The sequence below is a fragment of the Vulpes lagopus genome, chromosome 12 (assembly GCF_018345385.1).
Source record: "Vulpes lagopus strain Blue_001 chromosome 12, ASM1834538v1, whole genome shotgun sequence".
NCBI lineage: Eukaryota > Metazoa > Chordata > Mammalia > Carnivora > Canidae > Vulpes > Vulpes lagopus.
Genome location: NC_054835.1, coordinates 66254300 through 66281696, shown reverse-complemented (window position 1 = coordinate 66281696; position 27397 = coordinate 66254300). Strand labels below are relative to the sequence as shown.

The window sequence follows — 27397 nt, the reverse complement described above, 5'->3', positions numbered from 1 at the left end:
TTTAAAGTTTTTGTGATTCCCTATTTTCTATACCATTTAAGCATTTATGAAATATACCATATGAGCATCATAATGGCAATGTTACTTAAAGTAGTTCGCAAGGCCTGGAATACTAGTTTAAAATTTAATTTGATTTGGTTCAAAAACATGTTGCACACATCCATCTGAATAAATGAGGTACACAAAATCTCTAGGTAACAATTTTCCACAGTGCCTTAAATTTTAGGGTTCATTTTAATTTCTAGATAGTTTTAAATCTTAGTTCTAAATCATGGATGTGACAAATCTCTCTTGGTAGACTTGGATTCTTGAGCACAATCAACAGGGGTGTGAATCCTAACTTGCCACCTGTAAGTTGTATGATCATAGGTAAGTTATTCAAAACTTCTATTTCCTAATTTGCAAAATGTTTTAATAATCGTACCTACTTCATAGAATTGTTCTGAGGATTAAACAGGACTATGTATGGTACAGCACAATGTGAGTTTCTGTAATATAAATAATATCATATACAATAGAAAATAAGGAAAAATTCAAATCATTTGTGTTCAAATGTATTTTTTCCTGGCCTATTTTTGAGTCACCAAGTAACAGCAGTTTAACACAAAATACACAAAGTCAGCTAAACACAATAAAGCCAAGGAAGAGTGTAAGGGAATTAAAAAAATAAATGTTTTCAAAGTTGTATTACTCCATAAAAGAGTTACATAAATGAACAATCAATAACCTTGTATTTGTGCCACTTCTTTATAGCTTTGAGGAAATGAAGGAACACATCACAGCCACCATTTTAAATGGTGACAAAGGAGCTGGGTCAATCAGACCACAACACTGATGTGAGCGCTGGGATACCAGGGGTGCATATTGAGCACTTTTAAAATTAGAGAAATAACTGTGATAGTTTGTTTAAACCTGCTTTGATTACGTGCTCGTATCTACTGGAGTTAACAAGTAACATTCTTTGGAAAGTGTTTAATTCTTTTTTAATCACCTGTACACTAAAGTATACAGTATCCATCTATTCCCATATCACATCTTGGCTCAGTCTGGCTACTTTGTCTTAGAAGTTATTTCTGCATGATTCTCTGATTTTTGTTTATGGTGCATATGTCTCCTTCATTCAATAGATTCAACCCTTCTTTTCCATCAGGTAACCTTCAACATTTTTAAAAATGAATTTCTATATTTGCTGGAGAATTTTATTCATTGAAATTTAACATGTTTTTGATTATGCTAGTATTTTTTGCAGGATCATTATTGCTTTTTATTAATGTTCTAGTAATAAAGCTGACTGGGTTTTAAGCTGTCTGTTCCAGGACTATTTCCCACAAAAATCTTATCATTTTTAACATGTAGGTTTTTAAGGAATATACATACACACACATATTATATATAAAATTATTTTTTTAAAACAGGTAGACTTTGCTTATTTTAAAATTCTGGTGAAACTAGTTTCATACAAGTAGGTATCTTATAGAAACAAATTTTAAATTTGAATATAGCTATGATTATAGAAAATAATCATTACATTTCACTACAGATATGGTTTAATACAGCTATTCAACACAAAATTACTATCTATAATTTTCATTTTCCTTTAAATAACTGATACATAAAAGATACTTACTGGCTGAAGCCTGAGGTTGCATGCGAGGTATTCCTCCATTTGGCACTTGAAAATTTGAGTCACTTCTGCTACTTTTCACTGAGTCAACTTGTGTACTAGATGTTCGGGACAGGTTTGGAAGACTGCGTCTTAATTTTTCTAGAATAGAATTTAATGAAAAAAAAAATCAAACTATTCTTTTAGATGAAAACAGTTAAAATACTAATTGGGATTCACAAATCAAATTATTTAAGCATTCCGCATACTTTAGTACAGTTAACAGGAAGTACATGTCTTATAAAAATAAACAACTCAACCTAGGTTCTATAAATGGGTAGAACCTTTAAAAAGAACCACAAATTAAATCAAAATCTATATACAGACCACTTCATGAGTAGGACAAAGCAACGCTAACATAATCAAGTAAAACTAAATTCACTTCTTTGTGTATTCATTCACTAGTAGTAATAAAATAGTACACTGATTAAACTCTTGATTTACTTTTCTGAAATATAAAACTTTGATAAAAATTGTGTTACTTTCATATGAAATATGAAGGACAATGGTTTTTCCAAAAACATTCTAATTACCTTCATTTTTAACATTGCTTGTCTGTAAATCTGTGGGATGACCTTGAAGTGAAAGGCGAGGTTGTTGTAAGCGGCTAATCATAGGCTGTGGGGACACTCTACTATATTCTATTCCTCGAGCAGGAGATCGTGAACGAGGTGAATTTCTGGGTGACTGCTTAGGTGATGGTCGAGGTGAATTGCGTGGTGATGGTGAAAACCTGTTAACAGCAGGGTATACCGCATGATGCATATTGTCATCTTCATCATCTAAACTTTGCGCATCAAGTTCCTGATCACTAAAAGTACCCCGTCTTGTAGAATTGCAAGATGAACCAGAACTGCGCCGAGATGTAGTGGCTGCATACTCTTGTCGGAGACCTGACAACAATGAATATGTTATTTCTTTAGGTATATTTTTAAACATTTAAATATTTTTGAAATTTAAAAGCAAAAGAGTATCCCTGAGAAATCCAAACAGTATAAAGTGTAAAGGAAAATCACTTTCCACTTGAATCATCCTTACACATTCTCCCACATAATGATGCCTAAAATACTTATATTTTTAAAATGAATGAAATTCTATAAACCTTTGTCCAATCTAACATTTTTTTTTTCCAATCCAACATTTTCTTCTTGATTTTGAAATCTATATTAGAGGTAGACTCATAAATTTAAAAATATTTCTACTCCTAAAAACAATAATTGAAATTTGAGATCAACATTTAAGAAATGCTGAGTGAAAATAAATACTATCCAACCAAAGAAAAGAATATACCAGTGGATAAATAAACTCCCTGGATACTGAATTCTTGGAATTGATACTATCGATGAAGGAAACTTCTATCCCATCCTCAGGAATTCAATACTTGGGCATAAATGAATTTCAATTGCTTCATGACTCAAGAGACTTCTGTAAAACAAGCTTAAACTCTAAGCCATCAAGTACAAATTTTCAGAGCAGTCCCCTATGAATCTTGACACCTCCAGAAACACCCAAGGAAATTTAGGCCCTTCAAATAGTATAAAAACTTCTAAAACAGAAACAAATGTTGATATATATTTAATGAAGAAAAAAATTGCTATTCAAGAAAAATAGAGAATTTAGCTAATATTTTGAGCAAGTCCTGCTAACCATGGACAATCTAGTTTAAAATATCTCTACTATTTGAGTAGTATTCAAACAATTATGATGGGCACTCATATACAGATAGTGCTATCAATATGGTACCCACAGTAGTGGCTGAGAATCACACCAGGGTATCTATAAAACTGCAGATTCCTGGGGCCTTTCTGGCCCTTCAGTCAAGTTACAAGTTTCACTAGTAACTGACAAGTTAGTGTTTCATTACAACTAACATGGTATTAGTAAACTCACCTAACAAAAGACAGCAGACTGAAGAAGAGCACTGTTTTAGCTAAGAAAAACACAGATCCCAAAGCAGACCCTCCAGTACTAGGGGGATCCTAAGGAAGCAACAATCGCCATAGGATTGTATGTTTCTCATATTAAAAATAAGAGGCAACAGCCAAAATCTGTAATTCTACATTTCTGTTAAAAACAAAACAAAAAACCCCCAACTCTGAGGAAACAGTATTTTAAAACTAAAATCATTCACTTAAAAAAACCTAGCATTTTCAAGGAGTATCAGACATATTTTTAGCATCCTGTTTTTTATTAGCTAGAAAAAGAAATATTTGTGCATGTGGATGGCTTAAAAGAAAGATTAATAAGGCTAAAATGTCTTTTACTTATTACCAAAACATAGTATGAAAGTGACAGCCAATAGCTGGTTGAGTTTCTAACAAAATACTGGGGTCTAAAAAGTTAAGAGTTCAAAGAAGAAATGAAAGAATTAACTCAAAGTCATAGTGAGGAAGCATTCTTTGTTCTTTCACATCCCTGATAAAAACTAGCTCCTCACTAGCTGACAATGCCACAGTCTCAATGAGAAGTTATACAAAATTACAGAAGAAAAGGGTACCATATTATTAGCTTTTAGGGCTCAAGGTAAATAAAGGAAGCACCAAATCTTTCTATTTTTCTAAAAGAAGCTGTGTAGAAATGGAAAATGAATCTGCAGAATAACATTCTGCAGTTTCTTAATGTTATAGCTAAATAACTTAAAACTTACTATATATCTATATAAAAAGGCCTAAAACAAAGTATTTCAACTAAATTATAGCTATGCTCCATCACTCTCAGCCAATGGTCAACACTCTGAAATGAGTGCTTCAAGAATCTTTTCATTGTCAAGGTTAAAGGGGTCACTTCAGAGAGACTGCTTACTTCACAGTTAAGCTTGTGGTATTTCAAATGTACAGGCAAACCATAATACTTTATTAAATATATGAGACACGTCCATCCTCTCTAAAAGTCTTTTAAAAATATGTACCATTTTTAGTAGAGTTTGTGAAAGTACTTTACATGTTCAAGTTTTTTTGTTTCTTCAGGTTGAGAATCCTTTTATGATCTCCTAAGGATGACACTGCGATTTTCTTAGCCTATTTTCACTTACTCTTTTCATTCCTCATCTTTATGTACTCACGTTTTGTATGCTGAAATATTTTTTCAAATATTTTATATACAAATGTGAAAAGTGCAACTATATAAATAAGAATAAATGGTCATTTGTATGAAAAAGAAATGTATAGGCAAGAATAATACTATCACCACCAACTTACAATGAGAGCCAGGGCATCCATAACCCTTAAAATAGTATGAAAAATTCTGTGCATATGTACATTCTGGGGATGACAGGGATATAATTTTTATTGGATTCTCAAAGGCATCTGTGACCTAAAAAGTTGCAAGGACAACTCTGCAAAGCAATATCATATGCTTTACCTCATTTAATATCGTAATTCCAGTTTTCTCAGAAAGGTCTCTTTTTTTTTTTTTTGTAGTCTATACCATATATTCTAAGAGTGGTGACATTTGCCCCCAAAGGGGGAAAAATTGTTTCCTGAGTATGAAAAAAATCTTAGCTATCATAGTAATTTATGGTCCTCATGTACATAAAAAGATGCAGAGTATTATCTGTGGTATCAAAGTTTTATGGTGGGGGGTGGGAGGCAAAAAAGGGGAAAAAATGTCTGAAAAGGCTCTTTGGGGGGCCAATAATGGAAAAAGGTTGAGAAACACTGGTCTATACTAAGAAAACACAGAGTAATAGAGTAATAACTACTCTAGAGAGTTCCTGCGCAAGTGACATGCAGGGTATGGTTACCAGTCATTGAAGCTATTACCTGTCTTTCTTTGCTCCTCACCCAACAAACTCTTCTCTATAAAATGAAGTCCGAAAATAAGTTAATTAACAAGCAAGTCTGTATGTTGAATAAGCCTCTGAAATTTCCACATTTCTATTACTATTCCACAACACCGTAAGACCTATTTAATAACCCCAACAAAATTACACCTCAGCTGGACCTCAACTTTAACAATTAAAATACTTACTTTCTTCCTGCATCCGAGCTAGAATCTGTACATCGGTTACATCATTTAGCTTATAATTGGATCCAATAGAATCTTCATCTAATTCTGAAGCACTTAACTCACTGTCTATAGAGGATTGTGGGCTGAGTGGAGGATTTCTGTCTGATGAACTTTTCAAATTACCTTAAAAAAAAAAAGATTCGAACTTCGGTGAAACAAAAACTGAATAAATATCTGTTCTAATTAACTTGATACTAAATCTTTGATTTAGTTCACCATATTTTGCCGTTTCTGTTTATATAATTCCCAAATATTGAAATAAAAAATTGACCTTATTAAGAATGAAGAGGGATGGGGCACCTGGCTGGCTCAGTGGTGGAATGTGTGACTCCTGATCTCAGGGTTGTACAATTCGAGCCCCATTTTGGGTGAAGAGATTACTTAAAAAAGTAAAAAAAATCTTAAAAAAAAAAAAAAGAGCAAAGAGGGCTGCAGGGACTCCTGCATTTGTCATGGTATAAAAACAAAACATATTTTCATTTTAACTATGAATTATCTGTCTTCTTATGAAACAATTACATTTTTATCATAGTGCCTTGCAAGTAGGTGGTGTTCAATAACATGTTAGAGGATTCGAACTTTTATAAGAAAGCCAATAAAAAAGCTCATAAACAGATGAATTTATGATGTGTTTTTTCCTCTCAAATTCATTGTCATTAGCCAACACTATCATCTTTTTTCCCCTGAATAAAAGCATCTACTTTTCCTAAGCAAGAAAACTATAATTTGAGGAAAATCAAGATTCTTTAGAGATTTAGGAACAAAACAAAAAAAGAATACTAGGTTCATTTTTCCTACATTATGCCATGTTTACAAAATTCTTTTGTCAAACTAGTAATGAGGATCCAAAGAATCCTCTGAAGTTCTTTAGTGAAGCACAAAGATGGAAAAATAACAAGATAAAAAAAAGCATTTAATCACTCAAAACAAAAGGGGATAGAAGACAGGTCAGAGGAATAAAGGATATATAGTATATATATCTATGAGTCTAACTTATTTGTAACGAAGTGCTTTCACCAGATCAACTTTTAATGAAGAATAAAATTCCAGCACTGTCACTAATATCTCTTTTTCTTTCTTTCTTTCTTTTCTTTTTTCTTTTCTTCTCTCTCTCTCTCTCTCTCTTTCCTAGATTTTGTTTATATGACAGAGAGAGAGAGAAAGCACAAGCAGGGGGACTGGCAGGCAAAGGGAGAGGGAGAAGCAGGCTCTTCACCAAGCAGGGAGCCCTAACTCAGGCTCAATCCTAGGACCCTGGGATGATGACCTGAGCCGAAGGCAGATGCTTAACTGACTGAGCCACTCAGGTGCCCTATCACTAATATTTCTAATACAGATGTATTTGAAATGCTTGTTTCTCAGAATTTTTTATCATAAAACTCAGATTTCACTGAGTGTTGTAACTGATGAACCCCTAAATTCTACACTTGAAATCAATTTTTTAAATATGTTAACTAACAAGAATTTAAATAAAAACTTGAAAAAGTCAGCTCCAACATGAAAGGAACATTAAGAAGAACAAAATCGTTAATGTTTATATTATCAAAAAGAACATAGTAGATATGAAAAGAAAAGTACTACAAGGCCAGGCTCAAATAGTGTCCAAATAAAATTCTTTAAGTTCAACAAATATTTTTAGTATACAGTCAGAGGTGAAATAATAGCGAGTAACAAATATATAAAGCAAACAGCAGGCTCAAAAAAGTCATTAGACTAGAGAAAACACAGGTCAAAAATCTGAGGTGGCTAACAATAACCTTAATTTTTAAAGAAGTTGTAATAATTAGCCCCAATGACAGCAGCAGTTAGTTACTAGTGAGTGATTTCTGAAGAACAGTAAGCTAGAGAGTAACCTTTCAGGTCACAGAACCACAGCAAACATTCTTTCCCGCAATTACAGCAGTCTATCCTTCCCCTATAATTTAAGGCTTGCTCTTTCAGCACATTCACATACTGTCTTACACTATTATTTCAGTCTGATATTAAACCTTATTAAATAAAGCTTAAATTGTTTAACAAAGTGAGTTAAAATAAGAGCTCTTATTTTTAGTTTTTATAACCCAATCAAACTATTCAGTAAACATCTACTTGTTTAAAGAATCAAACTTGTTAATCTAATCAAGCAATATCTAAAAACTCTTAAGTGCATGCCAAAGAAAACTTTATGGACATAATCTAGTTTATCTGTATCCCTGGTGCCTAGAATAGTACCTAATGCTCCTCACTGATATTTTTCTCTAACCACTTAAAAGTTTCATAAATAAAAGAACTTAAACAACCGATGATTAAGTTATTTTTTGAGGCAGGGCAGTAAATTCTTTTAATTATTCCATATCATTTTCTCCTTACCTGAATTTCCAGGAAGTATTAGCTGTTTGACTATTGGAGGTCGGACTGGGGTTGAGGATGGAGAATTGAAACCACTGCTGTATGGGCTACTTGCATTTGGACTGTAAGGACTCGTGTAACTCATGGAGTTGAAAGGATTATTATATAAATTCTGCCTCTTGAGAGCTGTGTTAATGAGAAGGGGAGAAATATTTTACTTAATATTACTTAATTACTTAAAGTTAATATTTTACTTAAAAACTTTTCTTAATGGGAAATTCATTAAGTCATTATCTATCTCAATTTAAATACAGAAACCTTATTGTAGTGGGAGAAAATACATCATATTAAGAATTCCAACAATATCTTCTATTGTACTACACAAAACAGCAGCCACCACAAAAAACAAAAATAGTATCACAAGGATATCATCTCAACAAATTATGAGCCATTAATTTACTCCTGTCTTGTTAGAAAGTTTCTTCCAACTGTATCAACCCTGAATAGCCTTAAAAAATAAAATGAATGAAAAAAGTATATTTGTGTTTTCTCATTTTTCAGTAACAAACATGTATTGCAAAGAAAAAGGGGGGAAAACCCTCTATGAAATAATAAGATTTAAAACAGTCTTTCCAAAATTTGGATTTTTTGAAAAACTCAAGCAATACTGACTACTTAGTCCAGGTTAACGTCAAACATGTGAGAATTCTCTTTTTAAAAATAAAAAGTTTCCCCTTTACCCTAGTTTTCTGACCCAAAGAGAATACTTCTGCCAAAAAAGGAAAAAAAAAAAAAAGTATACTATACATGCAAAATTACAGAAACAATAAAAAGTAGAAGATATTGAGTGTAATTATATACAAGAAAAATCAATACTTAAAATAGTATTTCTTTCTTCTAAAATCCCTAGCTTATTCAATATTTCTGACCATTGGCAAAGCAAAATGTAGAACATTTACACAAATGTGACATGGCACTATTTTTCAGAAGGCTTACAACCAACTAGTGCAGGCAGAAAAAACAAACAAACAATGATTTCGGGACAAAGTGAAATGAGTACAATCATAAAGGTGCAAAGGGCTGTGGAACTTTTGAGATAGAAGTAATTCATTATAACAGAGAAACTAGGTAAGGCCTTTTGGAATGAGGTGCTGGAGCAATCTTGAGAGGATGACCAGCAATCTGACAGACCACTGAAAATGAGGCAAGTGTGGACTTTCACCTGTGTTTATAACAGGAACAAAAGCAGTGCCTTGACAATACACAATGTGTTCAGGGAATAAGACTGAGTAACACAGAAAGGTCAAGCACATAGGAAATAGGAAAACACGGCTGGGCTAGGTTCATGGAAGTCCTGGAAACAATGCTCAGGAAAATGAATTTTATTCACCATCAGTGAATTTTGAGCAAGAGAAATATGATGCAATCAGTTTAGGAAGAAAACTGATGGACATTTTTATGTTAAATAGGTGAGACTGAACTAGGCAACAGAGGTGACAATATTAAAAAAAATGGGTATTAAAAACTAAAAGGATTGCTAAAGGAAAAAAAAAGATGACTAAAGTTTCTGGTTTGCCTACTAGGCAAAGCAGTGCTTTAGAGGAGGAAACGTTTTCTGTTGAGTTGGATGGTGTAGTAAGTTGGACACTATGGTTTTGTCTATATTCACCATGAGACAGTATGTCACACTTAAACACATTTAATATGTAGCATAATCTCAGCAATACCAACCTGAGCACAAATTAGGGTGCTAATTTCTTTCCCTTTACTCTTTAATCTCCTTTTAAGCTTATTCTGTTCTCCTTGGTTACTTGTTTAATCAATAGCATTTGAGGTCCTCAGCCCTTTTATCTTCTGATCCTGTGTCATACTCCTTCTCCTAAGAAATCTCATTCACACCCCTGACATCAATTATCTCTATTCCAAAAACAGCCTATTATTTATATCTCCAGTCCTAAGTTTACCTGGCTTCGGTCTCATGTGTGCTGCCCATTTAATGTCTCCCCTATGGGTAAATATGCCCATTTAATGTCTCCCCTATGGCAAATATACCTCAGGGCCAAAATTTCCAAATTTGAATTCATGATTTTCCCACTAACACTGAATTCTCTTCCTGAATTTCTTACCTCAAAATAATTAATAACATTCATGCAACATGCAAAATTACAGAAACAATAAAAAGTAGAAGATATTGAGTGTAATTATATACAAGAAAAATCAATACTTAAAATAGTATTTCTTTCTTCTATTCTAAAATCCCTAGCTTATTCAATATTTCTGACCATTGGCAAAGCAATGAAAACTAGATCATTGTTGATACTTCCTGAAAAAACTAGAAAAACTAGATCATTGTTGATACTTCTCCCTCATTTCCTCAATTCATTTTTCCTACTACATCTTTTCATCTTCACTACCATCAACACACGCTGCCTGGCTGTCATTACCAACTCCCCACAAAAGCACCCTAGGTTCATTCACTTTTGGCTTTCTCCAATTTACCCTCCATAGCTCCATAGTACAGCTAAGCAGGACCTTAACCAAAATGTAAACCTGGTCATGTCTTCCTGACCATATACACCACACCCCTGAATAAAACCCTCCAATATCTTTCCATTGCTTTTATTTTTTTTATTTTACTTTTTTATTTATTTATGATAGTCACACAGAGAGAGAGAGAGAGAGAGGCAGAGACACAGGCAGAGGGAGAAGCAGGCTCCATGCACCAGGAGCCCGACGTGGGATTTGGTCCCGGGTCTCCAGGATCACGCCCCGGGCCAAAGGCAGGCGCCAAACCGCTGCGCCACCCAGAGATCCCCTCCATTGTTTTTAGAATAAAGTCTAAAACCTTTAACATAACCTATAAGGCCTTGCAAAGTCTGGCTCCTACCTATCTTTCTGGTCATATCTCACATCTCTCCCTTCCTTAGTTTTCTCCAGCCACCACTCTGGCCTGTTCCAGGTGTTCATGTGTGGGCCATTCCCATGCTCCCACAGAGCCTTTAAACATGCTGTCTTCTCTACCTCGAATACCTTATTTCCTCTTTCACCTTTCCCCTTCAATCATTCATATTTTCCTGAAATACGGTTTTTAAAAAATATTTTATTTATTCATGAGAGACACACACACAGAGAGGCAGAGACATAGGCAAAGGGAGAAGCAAGCTGCCTGAAGGAAGCATGATGCAGGACTTGATCCTAGGACCCCAGGATTACAACCTGAGCCAAAGGCAGATGCTTAACCACTGAGCCATTCATGTGCCTCCTGAAATATGTTTTTTTTTGTATGTTTATTTATCTATTGTCTGCCACCCCATTAGTATATAAGCTCTGGTCTATTTTATTCATTGCAATATCCTCAGAGGGAACAATAACTAGCATATAGTAGGTTATGAATATATAGTACTGAATGATGAAAATTCCTAACTGTAAAATATACTTAAATTATTTCTAAGATGAGATAGAGTACTGGAAAATTATTCCTAAAGATATTTTTAATAAAGGTCTAAATAATGACACATAGAGAACACACTGTGTTCTAAAGGTCTAAATAATAACACAGAGAACATGTGTTTTAATAAGCAAAATAAGCAATTTTTAAGTACATGGCTGTCAAGTAGACACAAGTAGACACAAGACAAAACAAAACCAACAAAACAAACAGAAAACCTATTTAAGATTAGTAACATCAATTCCTCACTATATAAGTATTCCAAAAAAATAGTAACATTCTGAAGAGATTGAAAGAAATTCCAAGAAGGAGTCAATAATACTTTTCCTAATTTCTATCCACACTGGCATGCTATATTAAATACCATAGTGACAGACACATTTTGTCAGCTTTGTGAATGCTATTAAACAAAAGAGCATAAAAGCAATCTGAACTAAAATGCCAAGCTAAAAACAAAAAACAGTAATATATGAACAGGGAAGGAAAATGAATACATTTACTAAACACCTACTATGAGCCAGAGAAACTTATTAGGCTCTTTTATAAACATTATTATCTACTCCTTAAAATAACCTTACAAGGTTCATCATTCTTATGAGAAAATTGAGCTCACAGAAGTTAAATAATGCTAAGAGTCACTCGGTAACAAAGTGCTAGAATGAGAATGAGGTCTCTTAGGTTTTCGGCCTGTACCTTCCAATCACATCAGAATTTCCCAAAGGTGGTGAGATGATTTTAGATGATACCAAGCCTATATTTTCATAGTTACTTGTTTTAGCTTGTATTGGTAGAAGAAAACCTACTTTATAAAACCCATTATTTCATGGATATTACTTTCTTAAGATTTTTTATTTATTCATTTGAGAGAGAGAGAGTGAGAGAGCGTGCATGCACAAGCAGGGGAGAGGGTCAGAGGGAGCAGCAGACTTTCAGCTGAGTAAGGAGCCTGTCTCAGGGCTTAATCCCAGGACCCCGGGACCATGACCTGAGCTGAAGGTAGGCCGTAACTGACTGAGCCACCCAGGTGCCCCCATGGATATTATTCTTTAGGATGAAGAAAAATAAAAATGAAAAGATTGGGAGGAAAAAGCTATTAAGTAACAGCACAGGGTTATGTACATGACATGCTTGCACAATGAGACTCAAAAAACACTACCAACCAAAGAAGTGCCTTCCTAAAAACATACCTGCTCATCATTTACCTGCTTTTGATTAAAGAAAAGAGATGAATTTACAAGTAAAATTACAGACATACCTGACATAGTTTGATCAAGTTTGTGGATAAGAGACTTTTTAGCACATTCAACATCAGGACTTGGGTAATCCAAAACTTGCCTGCACCAAACTAATGGACTGACTGATTTCTGCATTGGTGTTAGTTTTTTCTTTGGTGATGAATACAGCCTAGAAGAAAACAAAAACAAAAAAAGAGTAACATTCATTATTAAGCACAAGGTTATAGGAGAGATCCTTTCGGACAGATTTAAATTGGGAGGGGCAGCACTGTAGGGTGCCAAGGAGTATCTTTAAAATCATCCATATTTTACTTTATACATAAAAAGAAAATGATACTAAAACAAGCAAAGTTAACCCAAATTTCAAATATTAAATAAACCCAAATGAAACCGACTGTCCAATCCTAAAATATCTTATTTTTCTGTTACCCTCATTACAAAAACTATGGACAAACGTGTCTTTACAATAGTTTTTTCTGTTTTCAGTAGTATTGGACCAACTCCCTAATACAACCATATTATTAAATATTATCTAGGAGGCAGAATGAAGAGATAGTTTTCCACTTCCCAGTTCTCTTCCTACCTCAAACCACACAAAAACATACCATTAGTAATTCATTCCTTTTAGTTAAGCAGTACCCACTCTGTAGCCCTCTTCTTAAACCATAATACATCAGAGAAAAGTAATACTTTAAATCCTTGGTAACAGTATGACTCCATCTATAAAATTCACTTCAGTCTTGGGAAAGAATAGGACAGTATTTTATAAGCTCCTGTGGAAGGTTTTTTTTTTTAAAAAAGTGAGAAGACAGGGGAGGTAAACACTTAAATTTTCTACTTCATAGTTTTTTCCTCAGATTGATCTAGATTATGTCAATTGATAGTGATTTATTTCAAGTATGATGCCATATGAAAAATGTGAAGTTACTTGAATTTTAACCAGAGTGGTTTTCAAATTAAGATACTTTAAGTGGGGGATCCCTGGGTGGCGCAGCGGTTTAGCGCCTGCCTTTGGCCCAGCACGTGATCCTGGAGACCGGGATCGAATCCCACGTCGGGCTCCCGGTGCATGGAGCCTGCTTCTCTCTCTGCCTGTGTCTCTGCCCCCGCCCCCCCTCTGTGTGACTATCATAAATAAATAAAAATTAAAAAAAAAAAAGATACTTTAAGTGGAATTAATGAAGTAAACAAAAGTATACTTTGATTTACCCACATAGTTAAATATCTCAATAAGATCAGGAGTTAGCAATTTCACATTTTACATTAATCAAATTAGGGCAATAAAATGAAGCATCTTCTGATGTAAATATTTAAATATATCTGCACCAGACTTGATGAACTTTCTAGTGACACTATATACATTTTCTATCCCTTTTCTCATCTCCCCTTAGGTGTGTCACTCACATCAACTATTTAGCTCTGATCAAGATAATTAAGACTAATAGAGTAAATAATCATTTCTCTAGAAATGATAGAAAATTTTAAGGTGCTTTTAGAATCTTTAAAAAGACAGAATCTACTATAAACTAAGTGAATAAAACAATAATTCAAAATAAATCACAGATGATGAAGTATCATCATTTCTCCTATACCCCATGAATGGTAGCTTTCCTATTTTTGTCAATGGCATCATAATTCTTTCAGTTATAAAAGCTAAAAGCTTAAGAGCAATTTTGGATTCCTTGTTTTATTTCCTACCTTCAATAATCTGTCACCAAGTCTTGCTAATACTACATGCACAAACTACCTTTTCACCCACTGTTCCTATATTTACTTCCCTAACTGGCAATAGAGACTGCCCCTTTCCTCCACTAACAGATAAAAGTTAATGTAGCAACCTGTACATTCCTAGAGTGATGAAAAGAGGAAGACTGATTCAATTAACCCTGAGTATGCCAACTATCTCCTATCACTCTCTCCTCTTATTTTAGTGTCTGAAATCTAAAAACGGAGGGTTGTGGCCCAAACGGTATTGGCACAAAATTATTCTTCAGTCAAGGAATCTTTGACGTACTTCTAAGCCTACCAGAAAACACATAAACTGGGTTCTAACTTGTAACTGGATTCTCTTTTATCAAGACCAAGGTGTTTTAGTCCCTGAATTTTAAAGAAAATCCCAAATAAAAAACATTTCAGTAACTATACATATTATTTCTGTTTATTACAAACACATAGACTTCAAAATAACTTTTGCCTGCTAAAAGCATTTTTCTCATTCTGGCACTTTTGAAGGTTTTGAATAATAATATTTGGTTTAATTAAGAGAGACTTAGTTCTGATGGACACTGCTAGGGTATCGATGGCTAATGCAATTTACAACATGTTGAGATTAGTCAAGCTTTTACTTGCCAAGAAAATTCAAAACCTATAACTTCATTACCCTAATTCTGCTAAAATTAAGTCATAAGGCCTCCAGCCCTAACCAGCATCAACAATGTAGGAGGCAAGGGGAAATGAGCACCTCATTTCCCTTTCCCAGTCCTCTACATGTCAGTAGAGCCCAGTATAGAGCTTACTTTACACCCCATCTATCTGGAAGAAGGGAGTGTGAGCCAGGGCTCCACTTTTACTGACATGATGCCAGCATGACCTGGCAGGGAGCTCAACATCTATCCCATTCACTACATCTAAACAACACTGTCGTCTAAAAAAGAAGAAACATGTTTATGAGTCTCACAATATAACACACAGAATGTCCAGGATGCAACTAGAAATCACTCATTATGCCAAAAAATGTTAAAGCAGGGAAACAGAATATACTTGAATCAAATTGAAAACAAAAAGTAAAATGGCAGACATGATTAATTACATTAAATGTGAACAGACATAAATAATCTACTCAAAAAACAAAGATGGTCAGACTGGATTAAAAAAAAAAGACCCAATTATATGTTATCTATAGAAGAAATATCTTAGATTCAAAGTCACAAGTAAGTTGAACTAAAAGATGAGAATATATACCATGCGAATAGTAACCATAAGAGAGCTGGAGTTTAAGAAATATTACTAGTAACAAAGAGAAACATAAAAAAAAAAAACAGCAGGAAGGTATAACAATCAAATATAAAGATACTTAATAAAAGTAGTAGAATAAAAGAAGAGACAATTGAGAAATTTTATTTGGAGTTTTCAATAGCTCCCCTTTGCTAACTGAAAAAAGAGCTACCTGGAGAAATCAGTAAGGATACAGAAATCTTGAACATTATCAATCACTTTTACTTTACTGACAATTAAGGGGCACTCCACCCATCAATAATAGAATACAAGTTCTTTTTTAAGTGCACATGGAACATTTTTCAGGTCAGACCAATTCAATCATGAAAAAGTTTTTCTGAATTTAAAATACTTGAAATTCTTCAAAATTTGTTTTCTGGCTACAATGCAATTAAATTAGTAATCAACAAAGAAATTTAGTAAATCCCAAATATTTGGAAATTAAACAACACTTATAAATAACCACAGGTCAAAGATTATATCACAAGGGAAGTTAGGAAATATCTTGAACTGAATAAAAACAAAAATATACAAATACTATGTAATGAAGACAGGAGAGGAAAATTTATAATTTTAAACATTAGGAAAAAGAGATCTCAAATCAACATAAAAAATGTAAAAAAATAAGAACAAATGAAATTCAAGGCAGTCAGAAGGAAAGAAAATACAAATATTAGCAAAAATCAGTGAAATAGAAAAATAGAGGGGGGAAAATACCCCAAAGGTGTTGCATTGTGAAGTTCTAAAAATGGTAAATCTTTACATTTACCAAAGAAAAGTTAGAAAACACTAATAACCAAAATTAGAAATAAAGAATGAACACTGCTATGATCAGGATAATAAAGGAATACTATGAACAATTTTATGCAAACAGGTAACTTGGATATGCAAATTTCTATAGAAAGATATGTTACCAAATGGGACTCACAAAGAGAAAAAGAATCCAAAGAGGTTTACAAAAAGAAATTGGAACTAGTAATTACAAATCTTGCAAAGAAAAAAACCCATGCCCAGATTCACTTATTAGTGTTATCAACACTAAGGAAAAAAATAATACCAATTCTACACAACTCAGAAAAATAGATCTAATGGTGAATAGGCTGAGTTATTCTAGGACTGGAACAAAGTCAAGGATGCAAACTCATCATTTCTAAACAAAGCCATCCTGGAGTGTGTAGCAAATATAAGTCAAGAAAAAGAAAGATATACTGAAAAGAAAGAAGTCAAATAGTCTTTATTTTGTAGGTGATATGGTCCTGTATTTAGTAACACCTCTATAGGAATCTACAGAAACCACAACATCCAACTAGGATAAATGTGTTTAGTAAGGTTGATGTAAGATGAATAGGCAAAAAATCAATTGTATTTCTATACCTTATCAATGAACAATTCAAATATGTTATAATAAATGAAGTACAAGAGTTGTGCATTGAAAGCAAACATTGCTGAGATAAAATAAAGAAGACTTAAATGGAGACCTGAAGACTCAATACTGTCAAGATGTCAATTTTTTCAAACTGATCTACAAAACTGAACACAAACCTTAAAAAAAAAAAAATCTCAGCAGGCATTTTTATAGATATGGCAACCTAATTCTAAAAGTTATATGAAAATGTAAAGGGCAAAGTATGGCCAGAACAATTTTGAAAAAGAGAAATCCTTAAAACAAAACAAAACAAAACAAAAACCCTGAAAATCTCTGGTCTTACTTCTTTTTGATCTCTTCTATACAAGAAAACCTAACTGTTTTTCTAAAATATGAATCTGAGTATCTTAATACTCCTGCACTAAAATTCTGTGCCACATTCCTTTTGCTCTTATGATTGAGTCCTCCGCAAAAAATGGCCCCCACAGCCCCTGAGGCATGAGCAGTGATCTGTTGTGGTACTTTTTTTTTTTTTAAGCTACAATTCTCATCCTCCTCCACCACCCAAATCTTAATAACAGCCATATGGTACTAATTTCTATTCCTGGAAAGCCCAACACTTTTGCTTCTAGGTCACATGTGCATGTCGTTCTTTTGCCTGAAATAAGCTCAATTCTACTTTTTGCTTATCTCATCCTTCTCTGCCCAACCTCAGTCCGCCCATCCCTACTTTTCACTGCATCTCAGCTTAAATGTCACTTCATCAGGGAAATCTTTCTTCAACATCTCTCAGAAGAGCATCTTTGCAGTCATTTAAACATGCCCTATCAAAAACGAAATTCCTCTAATATTCATTCTAATTACAAAATTACCTACTTTACAACTTTGTTCACTTCTGTCCTTTTGAAGTTTTTAAGTTGGTATTTATAAGCTGAAAAGAGACATTTAAAAATGTATTAGGGAATAAAAATGCTAAAATATGGATGAACCTCAAAAACATAGTATATACTAAGTAAAAGAAGCCAGCCACAAAAGACCACATACATACTATATGATATCATTTATATGGAATGTCTGGAATAGGCCAATCTATGAGACAAAGAAATAGATTAGTGTTTGCCTAGGGATGGGAGAGGGGCAGGGAGAAGAGAAATAGGAAGTGACTATTAATGGGTACATGGTTTCTTTGGGAGATGTTGAAAATATTCTGAAACAAGAGTATGGTGATAATTGTACTATTCTGTGAATATACTAAAAATCAATGAATACTAAAAACCATAGTACATTTTATTTCTATTTTTTTTAATATATATATATTTTTTTTTGACAGAGCTTGAGCAAGATTGTACAAACACAAGCAGGCAGAGTGGCAGGCAGAGGGAAAGGGAGCCCAAGGCAAGACTCATCCAAGGACCCTGGCATGATAATCTGAGCTGAAGGCAGATCTTTAACCCTTTGAGCCACCCAGCCACCCCACAGTACACTTTAAACAGGCAAATTTTATAGTATGTAAATTATCTCAATAAAGTTGTTTTAAAAATCTGTTAGAAATAAACCAGCCCTCAAGATACTTTTTCTCTTAGAAGGACCATTACAGAAGAATTGAACACCATTAAATATAATTTATATATATAAAGACTGAGAGAACTAGTAAAAATGTAAACAAGAGTACTATGAAACTGACAGTAATAAATCGTATTTTGGCCCATATGTCACACATGCCTATATAATATGATTGGTGATAAAAACAGCTAAGGATATAAGTTTATTACTTTTTAAAAAGTAACAATGCCTTTCAGTAATATAGGAATGTACAAATGTAGGGAGTGGTAATAACCTCCCTCTCACTACCAGTTCTATCCTCCCAAATTATTTAGAATTTGGAATGTGTCTCTCCTGATTTTCTGATAAATAGTAGACATATAATTAAATGATGGAAAAATAAATAAATAATGGACAGGAAGGGAAACTGGAGTTACTTTGCTGAATTTATGGTAACCATAGTAATCATCACTTTTCATATTGTAGTCAGCTGAAAGTAAGCTAGTGAAACTAACAGCAGCAAAGATTTAACTTAAAGGTAAAAATAAAAGTTACATTAAAATTGTTATTGGAATGAATTTTAGATTAGTGTGTAAAATTTTTACAGGCCAAGGAAAATAATCAGATTTTAACACCTCAAAATCATCCTTCTCTATTTATTAAAGCATATTTGAGGCAGAGGCTCTGTCTTCACAAAATTCAAAAATTTTTTTTTTTTTTATTTTTATTTATGATAGTCATACAGAGAGAGAGAGAGGCAGAGACATAGGCAGAGGGAGAAGCAGGCTCCATGCACCGGGAGCCCGACGTGGGATTCGATCCCGGGTCTCCAGGATCGCGCCCTGGGCCAAAGGCAGGCGCCAAACCGCTGCGCCACCCAGGGATCCCAGTCTTCACAAAATTCAATGCATAATCTCTGGTACAGTGATTGACATTTAGAGATGATTAAGTATCTGCCATCTGAATGAAGACTGAATAAAACATGATTACAATATTTAAAAATACACATGAAGAAAGGTAAAGGAAACAGCAAAGTGACTATTTTGAGATTATAATTTTGTTTCTATTTTTATAATTTTATGATTTTTTTAAAAGCTTTCAATAACAGAAGTATCTTTGGTTTTACCCCAAACTAAATATAATTTAATTCTAAAATTCTTAGAATACATCACTTTATAATGATTTACCAAGCTTTCCTAGTCAATGTGGCAATAGGAAGTGTTATTATTCATATTTTATCAAATGTTTATTACATGCTAGGCACAGTTTCAATATTTTAAATATACTAACTCTTCAATCTTCACAATAAACCCCTGAATAGGTGCTACTGTAATCCCCATTTTACAGATAAATCTGGTCACTGAGGCACAATGAGATAAATGACCTGTCACTGTAGTGACAAAGTTATTAAGTGACAAACAGGATTACTCCAGGACCTGTGTTCTTAACTATTATATTTTACTGTCTAATGAGGCTCCTGGCTGGCTCAGTCAGTAGAGCAAGTGACTCTTGATCTCAGGGTTGTGAATTCGAGCCCTGCATTGGGGGGTAGAATTTGCCTTAAAAAAAAAAAAAAAAAGGCTCCAATGTAGTATCATTCTAATGGCTCCTGCTGTTCTCTGTTCTCTTTTCCTAAGCCCTACCAACCATAAAATATAAAGTTGTAATCGATCCCACTATTACAATAAAAAAAAAAAATCACAACTCAATTCTCAATTGAAGAAAAATATCTTCAGTTCATATATATAGCAGTCTTTTTGAAATTTTAGATTGATCATGCTATTAACTATTATACTTGGCCCATTAGCCGACTTAAAGACATATATACTACATTTATATAAAGAAATATAAAATACTCTTCTGGTTTTTAGAAAATTATCATTGTTATTGCTACTAATAATGGCAATTATTAGCAAAGCAAATTCATTGAGAAATTTTTACAACAGTTTACAAGCACTAAAGTGACACTAGCTACAGAGTAGGTAGGATACACATATAAACAGAAAGTATGACAGCAGAATACAACACAGTGAATCAAAAAACAGAGCAGAGCACGCAAGCAAGCCAAAAAGGCTGAAAAAAAGCTTTAAAATGGTGAATTCCAGTTTTAGACAGTGACACTCTATACTTCCATTTTCATTGGAAGTACCACTCTCTTAATTCTCATTCCAGCATGGCAAGAGTTTTTTAATTTTAAGAAATTCAAAACAGTTTTGATATTCACTGGAATTCACAAAAGTGAGGTTGGAAATTAGTTCTTCAAAAACACAATCTTCTGTTGAGGCATAGCCACGTACTGCTTAGAAACAATAGTTATAGTGAGACCAACCTATTGTGCAGCAATCAAAAACTGAAGGTTCTTTTGGTGTTTTGTTTTGTTTAAGAAAAGATATCAGAAAGGCTGAGAGTCTCAAACTACACCAGACTGCAAATTTTGACAATAGCTGCAAAAGCAAGACAGTCCTTAGTATACTGACTAAACATAGAATTTCAGCCACAACCACATACCTAGATAACAATTACTACTGGTAGCAGAACTTTTCAGCCAAAAGATAACATAATTACATGTGTATATATTTACATATATAAGTTACATGTATATGGAGAGTGTATGTTAATTCACACTGATTCTTTTAGAGTACCTTGCTTGTTAATAACTAACTTTATTGGTGAAATGCCTTAAACAAGACTTTATCTATAGGAGCCATGGTACTTAAGGCTAACGAGTCATAACTTTTAGCAAATGACATGTCCTTCAAGTTCCAGATCATAATGCATACTATAATGACTTTTAACAGTTTGTCAACTAAGGTTACGTTTTACAAATTAATACATTTCTCTTATTGTGAAGAAAGTTCCTGCACAAATATCTGAGAAAAGATATGAGAGCATAAACTTAGAATCCACAATATGCTGGTAATAAAGGTTTATTAATACAATAAAGATTAAACACCCGGGATCCCTGGGTGGCGCAGCGGTTTGGCGCCTGCCTTTGGCCCAGGGCGCGATCCTGGAGACCTGGGATCGAATCCCATATCAGGCTCCCGGTGCATGGAGCCTGCTTCTCCCTCCGCCTGTGTCTCTGCCTCTCTCTCTCTCTCTGTGACTATCATAAATAAATAAAAATTAAAAAAAAAAAAGATTAAACACCCTTCTATCAGAGAATTTTCTATTTGCAGTATTCCTACTGGTTCTAAAATTAGTTTCTTGGGTCGCCTGGGTGGCTCAGTAGTTGAGCGCCTGCCTCAATCCTGGGATCGAGTCCCACGTCAGGCTCCCCGCAGGAAGTCTGCTTCTCCCTCTGCCTGTGTCTCTGCCTCTCTCTCTCATGAATAAATAAAATCCTTAAAAATAAGTTTCTTGAATTATAAATTTAAAATATTTTATCCGCTTTGTGAAAATATGAACAAAATAGGAGGAATCTAAATACTATATGTTATATATGTTCATTTTTTAATTTCATTTTTATTCATATTTATCAATTTATGTTATATATATTATATATATGTTTAAATATTTGTATTTAGATATATGTGTTTATCCCCAACAATAGATTAGCCTAAAATATCAGGTAACTGAAGTGTTAAAGACAGGCAGAGGGAGAAGCAGGCTCCATACACCGGGAGCCCGACGTGGGATTCGATCCCGGGTCCCCAGGATCGCCGCCCTGGGCCAAAGGCAGGCGCCAAACCGCTGCGCCACCCAGGGATCCCAGATCTGGCAATATTTTTATGTCACATGCCAGAGAAGTGAGAATGATACACTGTACTCGGTTTATAGAATTAAAGTTAATATTAAGACCAGCTTAGACATTCTCTTCTCTTTTTGAGTTACATAAGAAGAAAGATAAGAGTGGCTATGTGAGGATTCCTGGACATATACTGTATACTGAAATGGTTAAAACACATAAAATATTTTTGAGGCGCGAGAGGGACAGTATTTTTAGAACTGGCATTGTCCTAGAAAGAAAACTGAATCTAGTCCTCAATTGTTAGAATTTATAGTTATGTACGTATATACAATTTATATATAATTATATAACTGTCTTTCATATGGGACTCCAAGCATCTCAAAGGCAGGAATAGTACTTCCCCATCATTTCTTTCTTTTTTTTTCTTCCCATTTCTTATGCTCTATTCTCAACCCCAAAGAAACCTGCCCCACACACAGAAGGAACTCAATACTGCAGAATGAATGATAGAAATAACTATAAAGAATCCATAATAGGGCACTGTACTTTTGAAAAATTATACAAAAAGTCCATAGTTATTCTTGATTGTTCTACTTAGTAACTCTAGTTGCAAGATGGGAACTATTTTTTTTCTATTTTAATTCATATCCATTCCTTTTCAAAATACTCATAACAAAAAACTAACCAGGATCTCTCCCAAATGACAGTAACCAAATTATCCCAGGGTCTTCAAGCGGATAAATTTAGCCTATTCTTCAGTCCCTTAACTCTCTTCCTTTCCCATCAGTTTTTCTCTGTATCACTTATTAAAGTTTAATTACCAAAACTAGAAGTGATGACGTAAGGGTCTGAAAATACACATTACAAAGTGTAAAAATTGAGCTTTTTTATTTCTTCACACATTTTCTATATCACAGGATTTTTGTTATTCTATCAACTGCTGACTCACAAGATATTGCAATAAATTTGTTCCTACTATTTTATAGTTTACCAGAAACTTAAATTGAAGAAGTCTTTGTTTCACCATAATCAGCTATTCTTTGGACATATGTGATTTTCAAATAGTTCTAATCCTAATTTTTCTCTTAAGTATCACAGAACTCCAAGGGTTTCCTACAAATATCCCCCCAAAATCAAGTACCTCTAAACAAACATAAAATAGCACCACTATTTTTTTCAATGAATGAAAAATTTTATGTTAACCTTGACTGTTTTCTCTCTCCACATACTCAATGTGCTCAATCAACACATCCTAACAATTCATTCATGCCCCTAAAATCCCCCTTTTCATTTCCGCTGACTTCACTCAAGTCGAGACACTCATCTCACCCAACATAAGCAATTATGATAATCTCAAGTAGTTTCCCCATACCTACTAGACTTTTACTCCTCCAATCTATCCTCTACCCACTACCATTTAGCTAAAGTACAGATCAGTAGAACATTGTTTCACAGCTCAAAAACTTTCCTATCGGATACAGCCTACAGCTTAATTTTTAAGATCCTGTTATCTCATCCAAAACTACATCCTTTGATCTTCTCTCCCATGTACACCAGTAAAAAACTTCTTATCCTGCCAAACCGCCCAAATAAATGTTCATTTTATGTATCCTGGACAGTTAAACCATAGAGGTCTTTGTTCCTAGTTCTTTTTACTATGGGGGCGGGGGACAGAACTTCCTTTCCATTTTCCTAGTCTAATTCAAGCCTTACTTCAAGACCAATTCAAGGCTTATCTTTTTTCATGAGGCTGTCCAAACACCATAATTCTCATGCCTACTTCTTATCACCTTAACATACTTCTCTACTCATAGTAAGTACCCAAAGTATGCGTGACTCCTAGGATGACTGGTCACATCCCGTTTGCCCAGGGGAATCCTAATTTAAGCCTGTTTTGGCATCCCAGCACTTCTTTGACTTTCAAATAGTGTCCAGGTTTGTACAATAAATTAGTTTTTCTTAATTTTCAGAACATTACCATTTTATGACTTAGAAATGTGAAGTATTACTAAATCACTAAAATGCAATACTTATTCCTGCAATATAGCATTAAATATTTCTGGTTAAGTTGAGGCTGTATCATAAGTATGCTGTAAGGCAATACTTGTGGGGATTTTGCCTCCAGGGGACATCTGGTAATATCTGGAGGCATTTTTGTCTGCTACACATCCTACAATACACAGGACAGCCTCCATAACAAAGAATTATCTGGCCCAAAATGTCAATATCCTCATATAAGAAAGCTAGTAAGACCAAAATGCTATTATTAAACAATGTAAATGTCTTATAAGAGGAACAAAACTAATCTGATCTTTGATCATTTAGTAGTTTGATATGATTTTTATGTAATCAATTATGAATACTTGGGATGAAATGGAAAGAATATCACTCAATACTTTGGCTTGAATTCGAGTTGTCGCATGTGCCTCTGGGTGCAAGAAGTTGATAAAACTCAGAGGCTCAGTTTTCTAACCTTTAAGCATAGCTGTGCCTTCTAGTCCCATTTTAATACTATTGCCATACAAGTCTTTCCAAAACACCATTTTGGTAATATTACAACACTCAAAAAAATCTCTTCCTAGATTTCACAGGCTGCCTACAAATATGGTCCCCAACCCAATGATTCAACTTTGTTTCTCACTTGTTTCCCAACATACTTCACTAAAGTATCTTCACAGGCTTTCTCTTTACCCTATTCAAATACAGACCTTATCCTTTTTGATTCTGACAGAACAGCAAGAAATACCCTTCCACCTGTACCTAAATCCTTTGTCCCAGCTGTCATGTTCAAGGCCATATAAGCCCTTCTTCTATGAACTCTTATTGTTGGTTTCGGAGAGAACCAAATTCCGTGTTCATTCTGTTTCCAAATTAAACTGCAAGTACTTTGAAGGCTTACTATAAAGTTCCACTTAGTCGTTTAAAAAAATATTAACATAGCAGCAACCATTGGCCAGGCATAGTTCTAGAGAGGAATTTAAAGATGAAACAGCACAAAACTAGATAATACATAGTGCTATTTGTCTCATTCACTTGCCGTACTACCACTGAGATCTTACAGTGCCAGCTTGTCAAGTTCCAAGCCTCCGGACTCAGGTTTCTAGGATTCATCAGTTTTTTAAATTTTATTTTTTAATCCTCTCCAGAACAGACCTAGCTAAGAATAACTAATGGCAAACAAGAATTTTACTATGACAAGTCAACACAAGTCAATTATCTCCCTCCTGGAAAGGAAATTAGCAAGCCCACTCAAAAGATATTCACATCCTAAATTACTAAATTATTCTTTCTGTATCTAATGTTAATAAAGACACATACTCTAATTACATTATACTTATAAAATACAATACTAATTAGGCATTAAATAGATACTTCTAAAACCTCCTAACTTGATAGTATCTATTAAATTCCATTCCTTAATGTTATCATACGTAGAGATCACTTACAAACTTAGCCTGGCCCACCCCTGCTTCTTATTCACATCTTTCAAACAAAACTCTTAACAGCCACACATAGTTGATACTTTTTTACTCTCTCACAAAAAAATGAGCAAAAGCGCTTGAATGGAGCGCTGTGTGTGGGAGGAGTTCCCCTCTAAAACTGTAGCAGTGGGAAATAATTTGATTCATCCTCAAGAATTCTAAACCTCTAATTTTTAACTAAACAGTATCTCCCTCCTCACCTTACCTTTCCAAATACTTCCACAAATTTCATTATCTTTTTATTATTTTTTTCACATTTCGTGAAGATACAGCCCCTTTTCCTTTTTCTCCCTATAGACCTTTATCAATTTTAAGAAATTCCATTTTTATTCCAGCCTTTGAAGCTTTTCAAAGTCAAAGCAAACTGTAGGTTTTGCATTTTGAGCCACACCCAGTTTAAAGACCTAGTTTTTAAAAGCCTTCCTCTTAAATAAGCTAAGTTGTTCCTAAAGGTGTCCATTTCCTCCATAATTTAGGTTCTCAAATGAAAGATGCCAGAGAATGTGATTCTGAGCAAATGCAACAGGCAAAATAAGAATTTATATTACCTTAAGTCTCTCAGGGTCCCAGGACAGAGCCCCCATCAGCGTTCCTGCTTAGTGAGAAGCCTGCTTCTCCTCCTCCTCCTGCACACCCTATCCACCCCGCTCATGTTCTCTCACTTAGCTCTCAAAAATAAATAAAATATTTTTAAAAATTAAAAAGAAAATTTACACTTGGGTAATTTCATTTTTAAAATGCAAAGTTAAAAACAAGAATAATAGATAAAATCATATATATCAGCTGATTTGGGCTCTAGTTCTTCCAAAAACACATATCTAGGGGCTCTTGGGAGGCTCAGTTAAATGTGCCTTCGCTCAGGTCATGATCTCAGGGTCCTGGGATGGAGCCCCATGTTGGGCTCTCTGCTCAGTGGGGAGCCAGCTTCTCCCTCTCCCTGCTGCTCCCCGTGCTTGTACTCTGTCAAATAAAAATCTAAACCTCTCCCCAAAAAACAACAAAAAACCCCACATATCTAAACTTATTGGAACCAAATTTTTTCATCTGTGACATATAATCTTACTATACTAAGTTATAAGGAAAACATCAATGGCTTTTTTATGTATCATGTTATATTACCTATTTGACCACAAAGTAATGAAACTAACTTAAATCTTATAAATAGGATTTAAAAAAAAATATTTGAGAAAGAGAGAGCACATGCACACACGAGTGGGAGGGGCAGAGGGAGAAAGAATCTCTCAAGCCGACTCCTTGCTGAGTGCACAACAGGGCTCAATCTCAAGACCCAAGCCGAAACCAAGAGTTGGATTCTTAAGCAACTGTGCCACTTAGGAGCCCCATAAATAGGATTTTTTAAATTATAAAAGCAATTTGAGCACGTGGGTGGCTCAATGGTTGACTGTCTGCGTTCAGCTCAGGTCATGATCCCCAGAGTCCTGGGATCAAGTCCCACATCAGGCTCCCTGCAGGGAGCCTGCTTATCCCTTCTGCCTATCTCCCTGCCTCTGCCTCTCTTTCTGTGTCTCTCATGAAAAAATAAAATCTTAAAAAAAAAAAAAAAAAAAGCAATTTGTGTTCATAACAGGAAATTTAGAAATGACAAAAAGTACAAAAGTTTAAAACAAAGTGCATCTGTT

The 27397-nt window shown here is 34.3% G+C and overlaps 1 protein-coding gene across 2 annotated transcripts in view; it reads right to left on the bottom strand.

Annotated features, from left to right (window-relative positions):
- SLAIN2 (SLAIN motif family member 2) overlaps positions 1-27397 on the bottom strand; it is a 76804-nt gene that overhangs the window by 36834 nt on the left and 12573 nt on the right. For both annotated transcript variants that reach the window (XM_041725185.1, XM_041725184.1), the window contains exons 2-6: positions 12703-12851; positions 8021-8185; positions 5633-5794; positions 2197-2556; positions 1628-1765 (exon numbers count right to left, since the gene is read on the bottom strand). In XM_041725185.1, coding sequence (XP_041581119.1) covers positions 1628-1765; positions 2197-2556; positions 5633-5794; positions 8021-8185; positions 12703-12851 — 974 coding nt within the window. The remainder of the gene's footprint in view (positions 1-1627; positions 1766-2196; positions 2557-5632; positions 5795-8020; positions 8186-12702; positions 12852-27397) is intronic.